We start from the raw sequence: 17,510 nt of genomic DNA on the forward strand, positions 1-17,510 counted from the left end.
ACAGCATTCCTTTCTAGGTGCTCACAGACTGTTTGCTTAATGATCTGCTCCAGAATCTTCCCTGCTATTGATGTCAGACTGACTGGGCGGTAATTATTTGGGTCCTCTCTTTTCCCCTTTTTGAAAATAGGGACAACATTTGCCCTCCTCCAGTCTGCCGGGACTTCGCCTGTTCTCCAGGAATTCTCAAAGATGACTGCCAGTCGTTCTGAGATCACTTCTGCCAGTTCTTTTAATACTCTTGGATGCAGTTCATCTGGCCCTGGAGACTTGAATACATCTAAACTAGCCAAATATTCTTGTACTATCTCCTTAGTTACTCTGGGCTGTGTTTCCTTTGCTGAATCATTTGCTCCAAATTCTTCAGGTCGGGCATTGTTTTCTTTATCGGAGAAGACTGAGGCAAAGAAGGCATTGAGGAGTTCAGCCCTTTCTGTGTCCCCTGTTTGCATTTCACCATCTTCTCCTCTGAGTGACCCCACTGTTTCTTTGTTCTTCCTTTTGCTACGAACATACCCATAAAAGCCTTTTTTGTTGCTTTTAACCTCTCTAGCAAGCCTGAGTTCATTCTGTGCTTTAGCTTTTCTGACTTTGTGTCTACACGTGCTGGCTATTTGTTTGAATTCCTCTTTGGTGGTTTTCCCCCTTTTCCATTTTTTGTACACATCCTTTTTTAATCTTAATTCAGTTAAAAGTTCTTTAGATAGCCACCCTGGCTTCTTTAGGCACCTTCCATGTTTCCGTCTCATTGGTATTGCCTGATGTTGTGCTTTTAGTATCTCCCTCTTAACAAACTCCCAGCCATCATGAACTCCCTTTCCTTTTAGTATTGTTGTCCATGGGATCTCACCCAGCACTTCCCTAAGTTTTATGAAGTCGGCTTTCTTAAAGTCAAGAAATTGAGCCCTAGTATGCTTGGCTGCTCCTTTCCGCTGTATAGCAAACTTCAGAAGAGCATGATCACTCGCGCCTAATGATCCTTCCACTTCTACCCCACTAACCAGGTCATCAACATTGGTTAGGACCAGATCTAAAATGGCTGTTCCTCTTGTTGCTTCTCCCACTTTCTGGACAATGAAGTTGTCTGCAAGGCCAGTGAGGGATCTGTTTGACCTTATGCTCTTGGCTGAGTTTGACGTCCAACAAATATCCGGGTAATTGAAGTCCCCCATTACTACTATCTCCCTTCCTTTTGCATGCTTGGCCATCTGTTCCAGGAAGGCATCATCTATGTCCTCAGTTTGGCTTGGGGATCTATAGTAAACTCCCACAATGAGGTCTCTGTTATTCTTCTCTCCCTTAATTTGACCCAAATGCTCTCACTTTGGCTTTGAGGATCTAAATCTTGGATCTCTTCACAGGTATACACATCCCTGACATATAATGCCACTCCTCCTCCTTTCTTGTCTGGTCTGTTTCTCTGAAATAGATTGTATCCCCCCATTATTACATTCCAATCGTGGGACTTATCCCACCAGGTTTCAGTGATGCCTATTATGTCATATTTAGTTTGCTGTACCAAGAGCTCAAGCTCATCTTGTTTATTTCCCATGCTTTGCGCATTAGTGTACAGACATTGAAGTCCATTAATCATTCCCCCGTGTCTCTTATTTAAGGATTTTTTCCTCCCACCACTAGGTCTGCGTGCTGTTTGCTCCATTTGGTCTATGACATTTGGATGATCATCTTCAATAATTGATAGACTCCTACCTTCAGGAGCACTGTCTCCCTCCCCCACATTAGTCAGTTTAAAGCCCTCCTGATGAGGTTTCTGAGATTTTTGGCAAAAACATTTCTCCCAACCGTTGTGAGGTGCAGCCCATCACTTGCCAGAAGTCCATCTTCAAGAAACTGCAGTCCGTGATCTAAGAATCCAAACCGTTCCTGTTTACACCATTTGCGAAGCCAGCTGTTCACTTCCACTATTTTCCCCTCTCTCCCTGGGCCACTTCGTTCAACTGGGAGGACACGTCGTTCAACTGGGAGATAGTTATGCAAATGAAGGATCAAAAGTGACGTTCAGTGATTGGATAGTTTTAGAAAGTTGTTACAGTAACAAGGTACTGGAGCGCTATATAAGCAGGCTGACTGAGGCCTTCAGTTTCAGTTCTGTTCTGGCATTTGAATAAAGAAGAGCTGTTTGAAGAATCGCTGTGTCGTCTGATATGTTCACCTACAACTTAACAGTGGCAACGATGATGGGATCGATGGACATCAGAGCACAGCCAGATGCAGCCACCCTCTGAGCAGAGCTGAATCACTGAGCGAAATCACTGAACAGAACCAATTCAGAGCTGACTGTTCTGGCTAGAGCACAGTGTTCCATCCATCGCCCTTCACACCGGCATTGGAATCATGGCTTCACTTGTGCCTCTACTGCCGTTTGCGGTAGAATCATGGGACTCCTATCGCGCTCGGTTCGACTGCTACCTCCAAGCCAACGAGCTGACAGAAGTATCAAAGGAGTGGAAGCGGAGCCTATTTCTCAGCCTCTGTGGGCCTGAAGTGTTTGAGACGGCCCGAGCATTGGTTGCGCCTGAAGCAGTCCAGGCAACACCATGGGACACGATCCAATAGAAGCTCCACAACCACTACGCACCAAAGCCGTCCAAGATTGCTGCCCGCCATGCGTTCTACCACCAGAACCAGGCAGAGGGGCGGTCAATTAACAACTGCACCACCGCCCTCCGACAGGCTGCAATGTACTGCGAATTCCAAGACTTAGACGATGCCCTGATGGATCGAATCGTCTGCGGGGTCCGGGACATCCGTCTGCAACGGCGTCTCCTCGCCAGGCCAGACCTCACGCTGCAGAAAGCCACTGAGGAGGCCGAAGCTGCTGAATGTTCTGCCCAGGAAATCTGCAAGGCCAGCAGCCCGCGTCTTGCTAGGAAGCCAATTCCAGTGCATCATGAAGAGGCCAGCAGTGATGAGGCATCCTCCAGTGAAGACGATGACGTGCACCAGACAAAGTGGGAATGCAGGAAGTTCCAACAGAAGTCCAAGGGCCAATCGGAATGTGCCGGCTGCGGACACCTGAGAGACTACCAGGGAAATGACATTCCCGTGGTAGGCGTTGGCCGGTTCCAGATCGCCTTCAAGGATTTTTTGGGCCTGCTCTGACTGGTGGTGGTCGAAGGTCAGCGGCCAAGCCTCCTAGGGCTAGACTGGTTTGATGCCCTCGGCCTGGAAGTCACTGGCATCAACTGCATCTGTAATGCAGAGGCTGAGGGTCTGCTCAAAGGCTTTGCCGAGGTTTTTGACGGCACTTTGGGGCAATATACAGGTACGCCCATCTCCTTTAGCCTTGATCCACAAGTCGCCCCCATCAAGCTAAAGCCACGCCGGGTTCCCTTTGCTCTCAAGGCTAAGGTGGAAGAACAACTGGACAAGCTGATCGCCCAAGGAGTTTTGGAGCCGTTTGACCACCGGCGGTTGAACCCCCATTGTCACACCTGTCAAGCCGGACGGGTTGGTGAGAATCTGAGCCAACTACAAGTGCACGGTCAACAAGGCACTTCATTTTTTAAAAAAAGATATTTATTAAAAGTTTTTAAGATATAACAAGAAAAAAGAAAAATAAACATACAAAATAAAAAACAGTTAAAAACACACATTAATTTTCAATAACATAACTTCCATACACTTATTTCCTCGGACCTCCTCATACCTCCCTTCTTTGTATTCCAGTTCGATTTGTTAGTTCAGCAAATCCTTACCATTAAACCTTTACCCATTTGTGAAACCTCTTTTTTTCATATCTCTTACAAGCATTACAGCTGGAAACCGCTTAGTTTCTATCCAACATCCTTCTAACATTCATTAATTTTACAATGTTTCTGTAAGTAGTCTTTGAATTTCTTCCAGTCTTCTTTCACCGACTCTTCTCCCTGGTCTCGGATTCTGCCAGTCATTTCTGCCAATTCCATGTAGTCAATCACCTTCATCTGCCATTCTTCCAGGGTGGGTAGATCTTGTGTCTTCCAATACTTTGCAATAAGTATTCTTGCTGCTGTTGTTGCATACATAAAAAAAAAATCTATCCTTCTCAAAGGTTGCAATAACCACTCTTTCAAAGATCTATAATATCTAGAAGTCAGCCCATCCGGTCCTGGAGATTTGCCCAATTGCATATTTTGAATGGCACCTTCTACCCTCCTGTTCAGATATTTTATGGTTCAGCATTAACTTGCTTTCTTGAGAGATTTTTTGTAATCCATTTGTCTTCAAAAATTGGTCTATGTCCATTTCTTTCTGTGGCCCTTGCATGTATAATTGTTTAAAATACTTCTGAAAACAATTTTTAATCTCAATTGGATTATGTATATTCTTTCCTTCCACTTCTAAATTTGTAATAGTGTTTAATTTTTGTCTTTTTTTCATTTGCCAGGCCAACAGTTTCCCACATTTATTAGCTCATTCAAATGTTTTTTGTCTCATTTGTTTAATTTTCCATTCTATTTCCTGATTCATTAATTCCATATATTGTACTTGATATAATTTTATTTCTCTCAAAATCTCCTGGGACTTTGGTTTTGCTCTCAATTTCTTCTCATTTTCTTTTATTTTCTCCAGAATTTTATCTTTCTTCTCATTTTGACTTCTCTTCTTTATAGCATTCTGCTGTATCAGAAACCCTCTCATAACAGCTTTGCTTGCGTCCCAGATTACTCTTTTTTCTACATTGGTGTTCATATTTATTTCGAAATAGTCTCTCAAGGTTTTTGGGGCCTTTTTATACACTTCTTCATCTCTAAATAAGGTGTCATTCATCCTCCATCTGAAGGATCCGGTTGTTATTTGTTTCATCTCCATCCTTACAGCATTGTGGTCGGAGCAAGTTTTTGGGCAGATTTCTATTTTCCTTATCTTTGGTGCCATTCCTCTAGTTATCCATATTTGGTCAATTCTAGTCCATGTCATCTTGGCTTCAGAAAAGAAAGTTCCCACTCTTCCCAAGGGGTTCTTTACTCTCCAAATGTCCACTAAGTCCATATTGTCTGTCATCTCAAAGAATGTTTTTGGTAATCTACCATCCTTGGTGACTACCTGTCTTTGTGCCTTATCCATATTTGTAGATACTACACCATTCATGTCCCCCAACAAGATCAAATTGTAGTCCAGATAATTCAATAAAGTCTCATGCAACTTTTTATAAAATTCCGATTTCCCCTCATTCAGTGCATAAATTCCTACAATCAAAAATTTCTCTCCTTGTACTTGAATTTCAATTGCCAAAAATCTTCCTTGGTAATCTTTAAAAATAAATTTCGGTGATAGTTTCTCCTTTGCATAGATCACAACTCCTCTTTTTTAACTTTATCAGATGAAACAAACTCCTGTCCCAATCTTTTGTTGATCAATAATTTCCTGTGTGCCCTTATTATATGTGTTTCATGTAAACAAATCAAGTCCAATTGTTCTTTTTTTTAGTACATGAGATCAACAAGGCACTTCAGCAGCACGCTTACCCAGTTCCTGTTGTTCAACACCTACTGCATTCCCTGGGTGAGGGTAAGGTCTTCGCTAAGCTGGACCTTGCCCAAGTCTATCAACAACTGCCCGTCGATGATGCCACTGAAAAGCCCAGACGATCGTCACCCACCGAGGGTTATTCCGTTGCCACCGTTTGCAGTTCGGGGTGAGTGTGGCTCCTGGCATCTTCCAAAGCCTTATGGAACGTCTCCTGCAAGAGCTTCCAGGTGTGGTACCATATTTTGATGACGTCTTGGTGTCCACAGACTCACACCAGCAGCTGTTTGAGCGCTTCTGTGCCGTGCTGACCAGGTTCCAGGAGGCCGGGCTCAAGGTAAAGAGGGAGAAGTGCCAGATTGCCGTTCCACAGGTGGAGTTCCTGGGCTATCTTATCGACGCCTCTGGCCTTCACCCGACCACATCCAAGATCCGCACTATCCAGCAGGCCCCCATCCCAAAGAACAAGACGGAGTTGTAGGCGTTCCTGGGACTGCTGAACTTTTATAACATGTTCCTGCCCCACAAAGCCATGGTGGCTGAACCTCTTCACTGACTCCTCAGCACAAAGACACCTTGGTCCTGGGGTCATCAGGAGACGGCGGCCTTCAACGCAGTCAAGGCTGTCCTTTCATTGGACAGTGTGCTGGTACAGTACAGTGAAGCCAGGTCACCGGTCCTTGCCTGCGACGCCTCACCTTTTGGCATCAGTGCTGTCCTTAGTCACCATTTTCCAGACGGAAGAGAAGCACCACTCGCCTACTTTTCCAGGGCGCTATCTCTGACTGATGGCTGGAGGTGGTCCTGATGCCCTCCACCACTACCGAGGCCGTCATCCGTGTGCTGCGAGGCCTCTTTGCGACGCATGGGTGTCCTGATGTCCTTGTCTCCGACAACGGGCCGCAGTTCACATCAGGCACTTTTGAGCGGTACCTTTTGGGACTGGGCATCCGCCATGCCCCAACGGCACCATTTCATCCATCCAGCAACGGGCAAGTGGAGAGAATGGTGCACTCGGCAAAAGAGGCACTGGCGCGCCTGGACCGGGGAGACTGGCACAAGCGGGTCGCCGAATACTTGTTCGTGCAACACATCACCTCTCATGCAGCCACAGGGTGGAGTCCTGCTGAACTGCTTATGGGCCTCAGGTCCCTGCTCGACCGGCTGCACCCGGATTTTGCTGTGGCCGAACCGTGCCAACGCGCCACGGTCATTTGTTCCAGGAAACCAGGTGTTTGCCCGGAACTTCATGGGGGACATTCCTTGGGTGCCAGCCACAGTAGTGGGAGTCACTGGACCTCACTCGTACCAGGTGGCACTCGAAGACGGACGCTTGTGGCGCCAGCACATAGACCAGCTTAGGCGCAGGGTTAGGGACTTGGACACTACTGTGGTGCCCCCAACTGCACTCGTGGCTCCGGAACAGACACTTACAGATGGCGAGGCTCCACCTACACCTTTCTCGCAGACTGCGGGCGTGGAGCCGAACCAAGCCACTTCAGAGGGTCTGCTGGACTTCCCACAGACTCAGACCACTGCCGTGCCTGACATTCCGCCAACTCCACTCGCGGAGGTTCCACCCACAGCAGCGGATCCAGGGGACTTGGTTTCAACGCCACCTAGGGTCGCGCCAGAGCCTCAGCAAGAATCAGGCAGCCCACTGGACCGGGGTACTGCTCCCCGGCAGTCTGGCAGAGTTTCCAAGCGCCCAACTTATTTAAAGGACTATGTTGTTGGACATGTAACACTGTTGGTCTAAGTATGTGGAAATATGTGAAATGTAACCGATATGCTTTTGTGCCTAATTGAACCATTACGTGTAGTGCTGTATATAAGGAAGCCATTATGATTGTAACTAACGCCTTATCTCGGTGGGGAGGGGTGTTACGTACTGAAGTTCTCACCCTGGGCCAGCAGGGGGATACTGTAGATAGTTATGCAAATGAAGGATCAAAAGTGACGTTCAGTGATTGGATAGTTTTAGAAAGTTGTTACAGTAACAAGGTACTGGAGCGCTATATAAGCAGGCTGACTGAGGCCTTCAGTTTCAGTTCTGTTCTGGCATTTGAATAAAGAAGAGCTGTTTGAAGAATCGTTGTGTTGTCTGATATGTTCACCCACAACTTAACAGAAACCCTACACAAATCCGGAGTGGAATCCCTAAGAGGATTGGATGGCACCTTGTACACCCCCTTCTAGCAACCCCTGCAGCCCAGCTGGTGCCAAACATCTTGCTCTTCCTTCCTCTGGACCCCATCAGCGAGGCCAAGAGGAAGGTCTTGCTGTCTGGGCAGCCCAGGACTTCCACACAAACAGGCCAGGCTTGCACCTAGAGGAGGTCACTTCATTGCTGCTAAAGCAGCTGCTTGACTTGGCCCCTAGAGGCACACTCCATTGTTTCTCAAGGCAGATAGATGCCACCTCACCCTGAATAAATGTGTTCTAGTGACCTTTGCAAACCTAAACAATGGGGCCAGGATACCTAAACAACTGCCCGTTCCAATATGAACCTGCCTGGGTGCCAAGACCCTTCTCCAAGATCCCAAGAGCCAGTATGGTATAATGATCAGATGGAGAGACCCATGTAAGAACTCAGTCATCTAGTGTGGCAGCAGCTGCACTTTGAAACCGCTTGCCTGTGGAGATCAAGCAGGGGCCTTCACTGTACTCTTCTCAGCACCTGCTTTCTTGATTTCTCTATTTTATCTTTTGTAAACTGCTTTGAGGTTTGTTTGTTGTTGTTTTTACAATCAAGCAATGTATCAATTTTATCAAATAAATAAATAAATAAATCAGATAACCCCTTAGCCACAACATTTGCTGGGTGACCTTGGGCCAACCATTCAGTCTAAATTGGTACCTCACAGAGTTGCTGTGAGGATAAAATATGACCATGTACCTTGCACTGAGTTTGGGGGGAGAGGAAAATACAAATGCAAGAAATACGTAAATAAAATCTCCCTGTTGTCAGAAGTGACAGGAGTGACAACCAGAGACAAGATCTGTATGGCAACTCTTAGGACTGAACCATAAACCATGGGCTCCTCACTATTCAAATAATGGAGGCAGATATTCCCAGGTATTCCCCCCAATGCTGCTGCTTTGTCTCTATCCACTAGAACAGCTGAGATGATGACATCACTGCAAGGTCAACCCCGCCCCCACTTTTCATGTGTGAATGATCTGACACGCCACATTGCCAGATAGTTCACTATCTCCTGGCTGGCTTTGTATGTTAAAGGGATTCCAGGAGAGAGCGCAACGCACCTGCTCCTTGCTTTTGCTGTGCTGCAGCTTGGATGGGGCGGGGGGGGGGGGTGGGCTGGCAAGGGAACAGATGGCCCTGCCGGGCCAGATGGCCCTTCCTGCTGCATGGTTCTAGAAAATGAATTGTACTCTGGAGATATCTACATTGTACTCTGGCAAGAGGATTTGTCAGGGTTAGTGACGCCTCTGCACACAGAGTGGTGCACAAGGAAATCTCGTGTGCATGCGCACACATTGAACCACACTTGCTTTACGATGCATTCTTGTTGTAGAGGCGTACAGAATTATGCACAGTATGGATACAGTGGATAAGCTCCCTCTCCTAGAACGCCTGAACTTGGCTTCATCTACAAGGCAGAAGGGTGGGAAATTCTGAACTTAGAAGAGCAAGCGCTTCACGCAGCAGCTAGTTAAAACTGCAAAATATGCCAGCACAAGGCCTGGGTGGCTTTCAACAGGATTACACAACTCCTGAAGGAGAAGGCTATCAATGGCTACTAGTCACGAAAGCTGTGTGTCCCACCTCAAGGACTAGAGGCACCTGCCTCCGAATATAAGGAGCTGGGGAGCCACAGCCCAGGTCTGGCCTGTGGGGTTTCTGTGGGCATATCACTAGCTTCTGACGAAACAGTGTTGGACCGATTGCTCACTGATATGTTTCAGCAGAGCTTTTCTTATGTTGCCTGGTTTAGAGAGTGGGGCTACTGTGTCCAGGAACCAGGGATTTCGTTCCACACTTGGTCTGCCTAGCCATGACTGCTGCAAAGGGGGAAACGGTTCATTACTGTTGCAGTGGAGACCTGTCCAAACCAGGCCCAGCAGAGAGTGGCTGAGAGTGGGGTGAGATAATGATGGGGGGGCGGTAGGTGAAGGTGGCATGAAGATACCCAGAGGAAGACTTTTTCTTGGTCAGATTTGCAAGAAAGACCCAGAAATCTTTAAAGGGACCACAGCGTTAATCTGCCGAGTCTCCTGAGTACAGGGAAGCTGCCAGGGCGCCAGGGCTCCTTCACTGCCCAGGGCGAGGTGACTGGTGTGCCCCACTGACCATCTTACAACTTCCTAGTTCAAGACTTACTGTTGATCGACCTCTTACTACCAACAGTAACTTAGGGGGAGTTAATGCATGCCCCGCCCCATCCTTCTCACTTTCTGCTTGGCAATAAAGTAGGGAAGACTTATAACTAATTTCTTGTGCATGGAAAGTATGAATTGCTCCAAGGAAAATTCTATTCTCCCCTTCCAGAGCTAACAGTGTCCTTGATGGCAGAACTGGACAGCCTCACAACAATCTTGCTTAGCTCTGATGTTGGCTGATTGGATAGGAAAGTCTGTGATGGGGACAGGTGCTGGGAGGGAGAAAGCATTGTGGGACAAAACAAAGCATAGTTAGTGGACTGGGGTGTGTGTGTAACATTTGCAAGGGTTTCTCTTGTTCCTATTATAGCAGAACTGTGGGCAGCCTGAAGAAGCTCCAACAACCTCATTGCCTGGCCATAAAAGAAAGCCTAGAGACTAGGGGAGGTCAGCAGGTTCCAGGTACTCTCTCTTTATGGTGAGATTTTGGGGGTGGTTTGTGAGTTTGTTTGGGCCCTCAGTAAGAGGGTGCCTGGGTGGTGTCCTGGGTGAGAAGCAGGAGACTGACAGGTGTTGATTAGGGAGGTGTATCAGGAGGAGGAATTGATATCAGTATATATTTATGAGTAATTTGTATTAATTGTTTCCTTACGTATTTTTGTAACATAGATTGTTGTTTTAGTTGTCTGTACACAGCTTAGAGATTTTTTATATATACTGAGTGTATAGAAATGGCCTAAATAAATGGCCTAAATGATGTGGCGCTGGGTATGGGGGCGTCTGAATGACTTTAGGCCTAGGAGAAGGTGTAGGTTGTGCCATGTTCTATGAAGACCCAAGAGCTGGATACCGATACAGTCTTACAGAGGAGGAACAGGGGAAGCACAAGGCCTGTAGAAAGAATAGGATGTGCATGATAAGAATTAAGTATATTATTTACTGCATATGCCCTATGCTTGGCCCTTCCGACTGTACAGGACTTTGTACCTGCCGATGAGGCTTATCTGCCAATGGTGCTTCTGTGACTTGCTTTAAAAAGTCATGTCAGTACACTTTATTAGGTTCATCACACACTTTACAACAAAGAGTATATCCTTTCAGTGTGGAATAAAAGTCACATCTTTACTCACAAAGCACTAGGATTGTTTGGAATAGCTGTCACTCACACAAACATGCACTCAAGGATGAGGAAAATAACCCACCACCTTGACTATCTCAGGAAGAACTGCTAAAGGATGATGAGAAGTACCAAATCAAAGAAAGTCATTTTCTGTCTATCCTTATAAGACTCGGGCGGCTGGGCTGAGGGGTGAATGCAATACTTTTATTTAAACACAAGTGGTGCACTAACACAAACACACACACACACACACACACACACACATTAAGGAGAACAGCCTAAAACTTTAGGCAAATGGGAGCTTCACGATGCTTTGATATAATATGGGGTGATTTTTAAAAATACCTCGGATAGATGCTTTCTTAACCTTTTTATTCTGGTAGAGAAGGAACTTAAAATGTCATTTTGCATTTAGATGTTAGAATGTCTAGTAGTTTGTTATTGTTGTTGCTGTTGCTGTTGTTGTTAGTTCTGTTGTGTGGATCTAGGCATGTAGTTGGCCTACATGTAGACACTGCCTTTAAACCCTTCAGGATATCTAATTGACATTACTGTACTTGATTTACTATCAATATCTATTGATGATGTAAACACTTTTTCGTAAGACTATTTGATATTCCATTGGCTTCTACCTGATGGCAATGATACTATATTATTATTATTATTATTTATTCTTTGTGAACTGGCATTGACATGTGTCTCATAGAGATTTACAAATATGTTTTGAAAACAGTTAAAAATAGGCTTTAAAACAATGCAAAAAAATGCCTTTTCATCCGGTTGGAAAAGCTTGTCAAAACAGAAAAGTCTTCACTTGTTTCCAGGAAATAAAATAGTTCCACCAACAGGGGCTGCCACATTGAAAGCCCTGCTCTGAGTTACTGTGACGCAGACTTCTGCTATGTGGGCACTCTAAGGAGAAACTCTGCTTCCTGCAGAACACAGGAACTTACTAAATGCTATTAAATGATAAATCCATAGAGATGGGGGTCTGATTTTAAATCAGCTTGGCAGTACACTTGCCCTTTAACAACAAACAAACTACCCTTACTTTCTGACTTTTGCTTACATTGGAAGTTGGAACCCTGTCCTGCAACCAGGGTCACCCAGGAAAGTGCCACATAACAGGTTATATAACTCAAATCATAACTCAGACCCTTAAAATAAGTGGAAGGGCGTCAAATGAATGGGTTCTGATTTTATTTAGCTTCTGGCTACTCGGAAACAAGTCCTGCCATACCTTCCAAGGTATCAACTACAAGGACTGGAAATGCAGTAGTGTGGGGAGGGAACCTTCAAGCACTAGCCTGGGCCACATAAAAACCGCTTCAGCTTTTAGACTGCAGTTCTACTTATTAGGAAGCAAGCATGCAAGCCACATAAAACACAAAGAGAACCTCCAATAATACATGCTAGGACTGCATAGCAAAAGGAGCAGGCGGGCAGGGTGATGGCTGCTACTCCAAACCAACACACGGATTTAGTTCCTTCCTCTCCCTCCAAGAGCCAAATTATATTAATGTTATTACTGATCACATCTCTTTGGAACTTAAGTTCCACCGACTTCAGTGTCCCTCACCTCTAAGTCAGAGGCTGGAGAAACAAGGATAGCAGCATATGGGCCAAAAAATGAAGCTACCCAAGCCAGTATTCGAGGCTTTGGGGCATGCTGTTTTAATCACCATTTATTATTTATTAATTTTATTAATTATTAGTTAATTTTAATGGCCATTATACTCTACCCTTGCTTCATTTTGTTTTAAAATCATTATTACCTGCTCCACGTCCATGAGACGTCACCCTTCTATGCCCAGGGGGGAAAAAATAAAAATTAAAACATCAACAGCCTATTATTAATATATGAATGCTTAAGACTCTGCAGGTTGCTTTTATATTTTTACTTTATAAATATTTATACTATAAACAGCAACTCATGTATTAAGATAATAATGGAATTTGCCAACCTACACTCTCACTAGTTCCAACTTTGGAAAGGTAAATGACAGAGCAGGAGGCCATGCAGACTTTAACAGAAACTAAAATAAAGAGTAATGAATAAGCACTTGCAGGTTCCTCTTGCCTCGCAGGGGGACAGTGTGCTTTTGTTGGGCAAATGGGAGAATTGCTGCCTCCTCTTCACAGAAAAGAAAGCCAAAGGAAGGTATTAGCAACAGATAGCAAAAGCAAATGGGCGGATGCTCTCAAAATAGTCAGAGCAGAACGGTTGATTGCAGAGGGGTAGATTCCACATTAATCACTCTATTTCACTCTAGAGTGACCTTGAGACAATAACCCCAGATGCATTTACAAACACCTAAAAACCTCAAAGAAAAGAAAACTTTATACTTCAGTTGTTGTATCATGGATCACACAGCCTCATTGTCTTTCACACTTTTATTTCTCCACTTCTTTGTTTGAATGAAAAAGTGTGTGTTGTGGGGGGAGAGGGAGAGAGGAAGAACAAAACGCAAAAGCCCTTGTTGTTGCTGAAATAGAATACACAAGATGAAACAGTTAAATCAGCCATGATTAAGTGGGCACAAGACATTGGTCATAACATTATGTTTGCTGACTGGGAACAGAAATATTGTAAAATTAATGCATGCTAAAATGTTGAGGTTATAGAAAAAAGGGGACTACAGCTGTAAAAGATTAAGTAAAAGAAAAGAATAAGGGAAAATTAGATAAAATCAAGGGGGAGGATTTGCTGAAACAAATTTGGAAATTGGGATGCAGAAAGGGGAGGTACGGGGAAGTCGGTGAAGTAAGGTTTAAGAAAAAAGGATTTGAAATTATACATGTTTGTTTATGTGTTTGTTTGTTTGTTTGTATTGTGCATTGTTTGTGTTTATTTAAATTGTGAAAAACCAATAAAAATTTTATAAAAAACAAACAAAACAAAACGCAAAAGCCCTTGAGCCGTTTCTTGCTTCTGCTGCCCTGGGATCTGGCACTGTCACAAGTCATTGAGCATTCTGCCCCTGATTGTATTGGTAGAAGGATTAAAACGCTGTTCAGCAGAGCACAGGCTCAACAGAAACACACCAACCCTTTATTCACAGACAAGGCCAGGGGACTCTAAGCTGCCAGCTCAGAAAGTTTGCTCCCTCCCTGCTCTACACACAGGCAGGATGGCTGGTCCCATAATGGACCGCGGGGCTGACAAGGGCTGGTGTCCGATGTGAGGTCCTCACAAGCAGCTTTATGGGGGGTGTAGAGGGGGTGGTATAGGTCACAGTAGACCGTGGGCCAAAGAAAAGAGGGACGTGCCATCTGGGTGTTCTAAAACACACACACACACACACACACACACACACGTTAATTATTTTAATGTAGCATGCATGACTCCTAGGGATGAGCAAATAAGGATGGGTGATCTGTAAAATATTTCTGGGCCCAACACATTTGCCTCTTTTGACAGCTACCACCCAGCAAGTGTCTGCAGCTGCTCCAGACAGACAAACTGTTTGAGAGGAGGAAAGGGCAATGATGGGGTCGAGTTCAAGCCCACAGCCCTTCACCTCGGAGCTCCTGCCAGCCTCCCCCCCCCCGCCAGCGCAGCTTCTGTTTACTTTCCTTCAAGCAAGCAGCCCCCCCCCCGCAGACACATCCACAAACACATCAGCTCTCCTGCCACTGCCTCACACAAAGAGCCACAAACAGATACAATCTTTTTTTATGGGACACGGAGGAAGAAGAAAAACAACAACAATAGAGGGCAGATGGAAAAGAGTTTAATTCCCTGAAATGGGTCGGGGGAGGGGGAGAGAAGCTGTCCTATGAGTCCTTACTCTGGAGTTTATATATCAAAGACTCTTTTCTTTCTCAGGCTAAACTTTAAAAGCCCAGGAGTTATTTTACAGCCCAGAAGAGCGAGAGGGATGGAGGGGGAAGGAGCGAGAGGGAGAGAGAGCAAAACTTTCCTTTTCTCTTTTGTCTGCAAGCTGCGCTGCCAACTCGGCGCTGCCTCCGGCCCCGGCTCGAGAAGCCCCTCTGCCCGTCTCCGAGCCTCCAAGCCGCGTCCAGGCACACAAAAGAGCCCGCCGCCCCTCGCCCACCCCCGGGAGCGGAAAGAGATTCCCCCCCCCCCCGCCGCCGCCTCACCCGCTTTGCAAGGGTCCTTGTAGTCGATGGGCTCGGCGTCCTGCTCGGCCTCTTCCTCCAGGACGTCGCCGTAATCCGCGAAGTCCAGCGCCTGTCCCAGGACCAGGACGGCGAGGAGCAGCAGCGCCCGCCTGGACGCCGGCATGCTGGCTGGCAGGTCCCGGGCGATGCTGGGCGGCGGAGCGGGAGAGACGGAGAGGGAGGAGCCCCCTCGGCTTGCAGGGAAATGAGATCGGGCGGAGGCGGGTTCCAGCGCGGAGCTCAGCCCCCTCCCGGCCGGAGGGCTCGAGCGCAGCCCCGGGCGCCGGGCAGGGGGGCATTCCGGGGCCGAGGCCAGCGCAGGGCGGCAGCGCCCCCGCCCAGGACCCCGCCGAGCAAGAGGCCTTCGGAACGGGGCGACACGCGCTGAGAGCCGGAAAGCAAGAGCGGGCGGCTGCATGGCGGCGCTTGGCCGCCGAAAGGGCTCCGGCTCCCGCCCCCTTGGCCTGCCCGTCTCCCGTCTCCCGTCTCCCGGTTCCCGGCCGGCCGGCCTCTTGCCGGGGAGGCAAATCCTTCTGGGCCCCTTCTTGCCAAATTCCGGCCAAGTGGGAAGATCCTGAAATGCCTCCGGCTTCCCGGCCAGCCGAGCAGCTGAGCCCGGGCGGACTTCCCTGCCGAGAAGGGATGCGTGACACCTGGGAAGGTCGGAGAAAAGGCAAGGCGAGGTCGAAATCCAGGCACCAGCCGAGTCCGAGTCATGTCTGTTCAGAGGAACTTGGATGTCAGACCAAACTTTTTCCAATCCTTTGTTCTTTTCCTCCGGAGTCTCAGAGGAAGGAGGAAAGTGTTCCCTCAGCACTGCCACAAACACTTAACTCCTTATTTCTGCTAATTTATGAACCAGTGAGGCCTAGATCCGATGTTCCTATTGATTTGTAACTTCCTTTTATGATTTTGTCCCCTTCACCTATGACTCCCACCATCATTTGCCCAGCATGTTATTTTGACCCATTTGGCTTGTCACAAGCGTTGTCTTTTGTTGTTCTTATTTTGAGAACACATTTTTCCTAAGGTAAGAGTTGAGGAAAATGTGCTTTTCTGGAGTAGGAAGATTAGCCGCTTTTAAAATAGAGTTTGCTCAGGTAGGAATTTAATATCAATAAGTATCAATAAGTACCGTAATCTTATGTTGGACACATTCTCGCCACTCATTTCAGTTGAACCACAAAATCTTGCACACTTCCGCTGAAGAGTTCTGCATAACAGTTGTAACTCAAAATCTTGCATGCTCATACAGACTTCAATTGCTCGGGAAACTGCCATCCCTGTTATGCCGTTCAGCTGGGCAGCAGTTGTCCATTAAATAATTGGTTGTGAGAAGGTTAACTCTTAGTACCAAACTGAACCCTCTTTTCCCATCGCAGTTCAGATGGTACTTTGGGGAGGACTTGCCTCAGTTCTGTTTGATCACTTGTCAGGGTGCAGAGAGGGACCTTCCAGCCCTTAACTTAAATGGGGCTCCTGTAGATTCCGATAGATGGGAAGTAGGGAAGCTTTTTGCAGCTGAAGCCTTCTGCACTGAAATTCAGGAGGGCCTTTAAAGAGATGTGACAAATATAAAATACATCACAGTGACAAATGTATTACTGTGCCTGTGCCACCTCTCCGTTTTAAGGAAGCAGCCGCCTTGGCCAGTAATGGGCCTGGTGACCCCAGCAGAAGCAGAGGCTGCTGAAGTGGGAGCTGTGGGAAGGTTTTGTCTGCTGTGTTAGGTGCAACAGCTGTAGTTGCTGGCATTGGAATAAATATTGGCCCACAACCTGTGAACTACATATCTAGCTTGACTGCGGGTGACACCTACAGGTCAAACTGTATCACTTTGGCTTTATCTGCAGCAAACAGGCAATATAATTAGAAGTAGCTGCTTGTCAGAAGACCATTTTATGCTTTGTATGTTTTAGTAGTTGGGTAAAAATAAAGACTGAATTATTATCCTGTTTTGGAAAGGGTCACTGCCCTTTCCAAGCAGGGGAAATGGGCATTTTCACCCTGAAGGCCACCTTCTCTTCTGGGCCAGCTGCCAATGGTGGGCAGATCCAGAGCCAACAGTGGACTGAGCAACACATCTAAACTTGTCCATTGTATGGCCAGGTAATTTTTACACACATCTCTCTGTCTTTCATCCAAATCATCAAGAGTTAAAGGATACCTTCCAGTCCTGGATGAGCAGTCAGGGGTGTGGCCTCTGGAGATGGGTGTGGCCTGGGGCAGAGTTCTGAGGGCCAAGTGGAGAGCCCTGGAGGGCCTGAAGCTTACCGCCCTTGCCTTGAAGGTTCTGTGCTGAGCGGCTTCACAGAGTGGCTTCTCCTGCTACAACAAACCCTGTGGGCCACTGTTTCCCACTGACAAGACCACATCCTTGTACTAAAGTTGAAATTAGTTTGGAAGGAGGAAAAGCACATTCTCAAGTGTGCTCTGTTACTTTGTGTTT

The 17,510-nt window shown here is 46.5% G+C and overlaps 1 protein-coding gene across 2 annotated transcripts in view; it reads right to left on the bottom strand.

Moving 5' to 3' along the window:
• BMP1 (bone morphogenetic protein 1) overlaps positions 1 to 15,231 on the bottom strand; it is a 176,886-nt gene extending 161,655 nt beyond the window's left edge. The window contains exon 1 of one of the 2 annotated variants that reach the window (XM_082200270.1): positions 15,041 to 15,228. In XM_082200270.1, coding sequence (XP_082056396.1) covers positions 15,041 to 15,185 — 145 coding nt within the window. In that variant the 5' untranslated portion in view covers positions 15,186 to 15,228. Of the gene's footprint in view, positions 1 to 15,040 lie in introns of both variants that reach the window. The other variant, XM_082200272.1, reaches the window with a different exon arrangement.
• Positions 15,232 to 17,510: the final 2,279 nt, after the last annotated feature.

Source organism: Podarcis vaucheri (assembly GCF_965113315.1).
Source record: "Podarcis vaucheri genome assembly, chromosome: 15".
NCBI lineage: Eukaryota > Metazoa > Chordata > Lepidosauria > Squamata > Lacertidae > Podarcis > Podarcis vaucheri.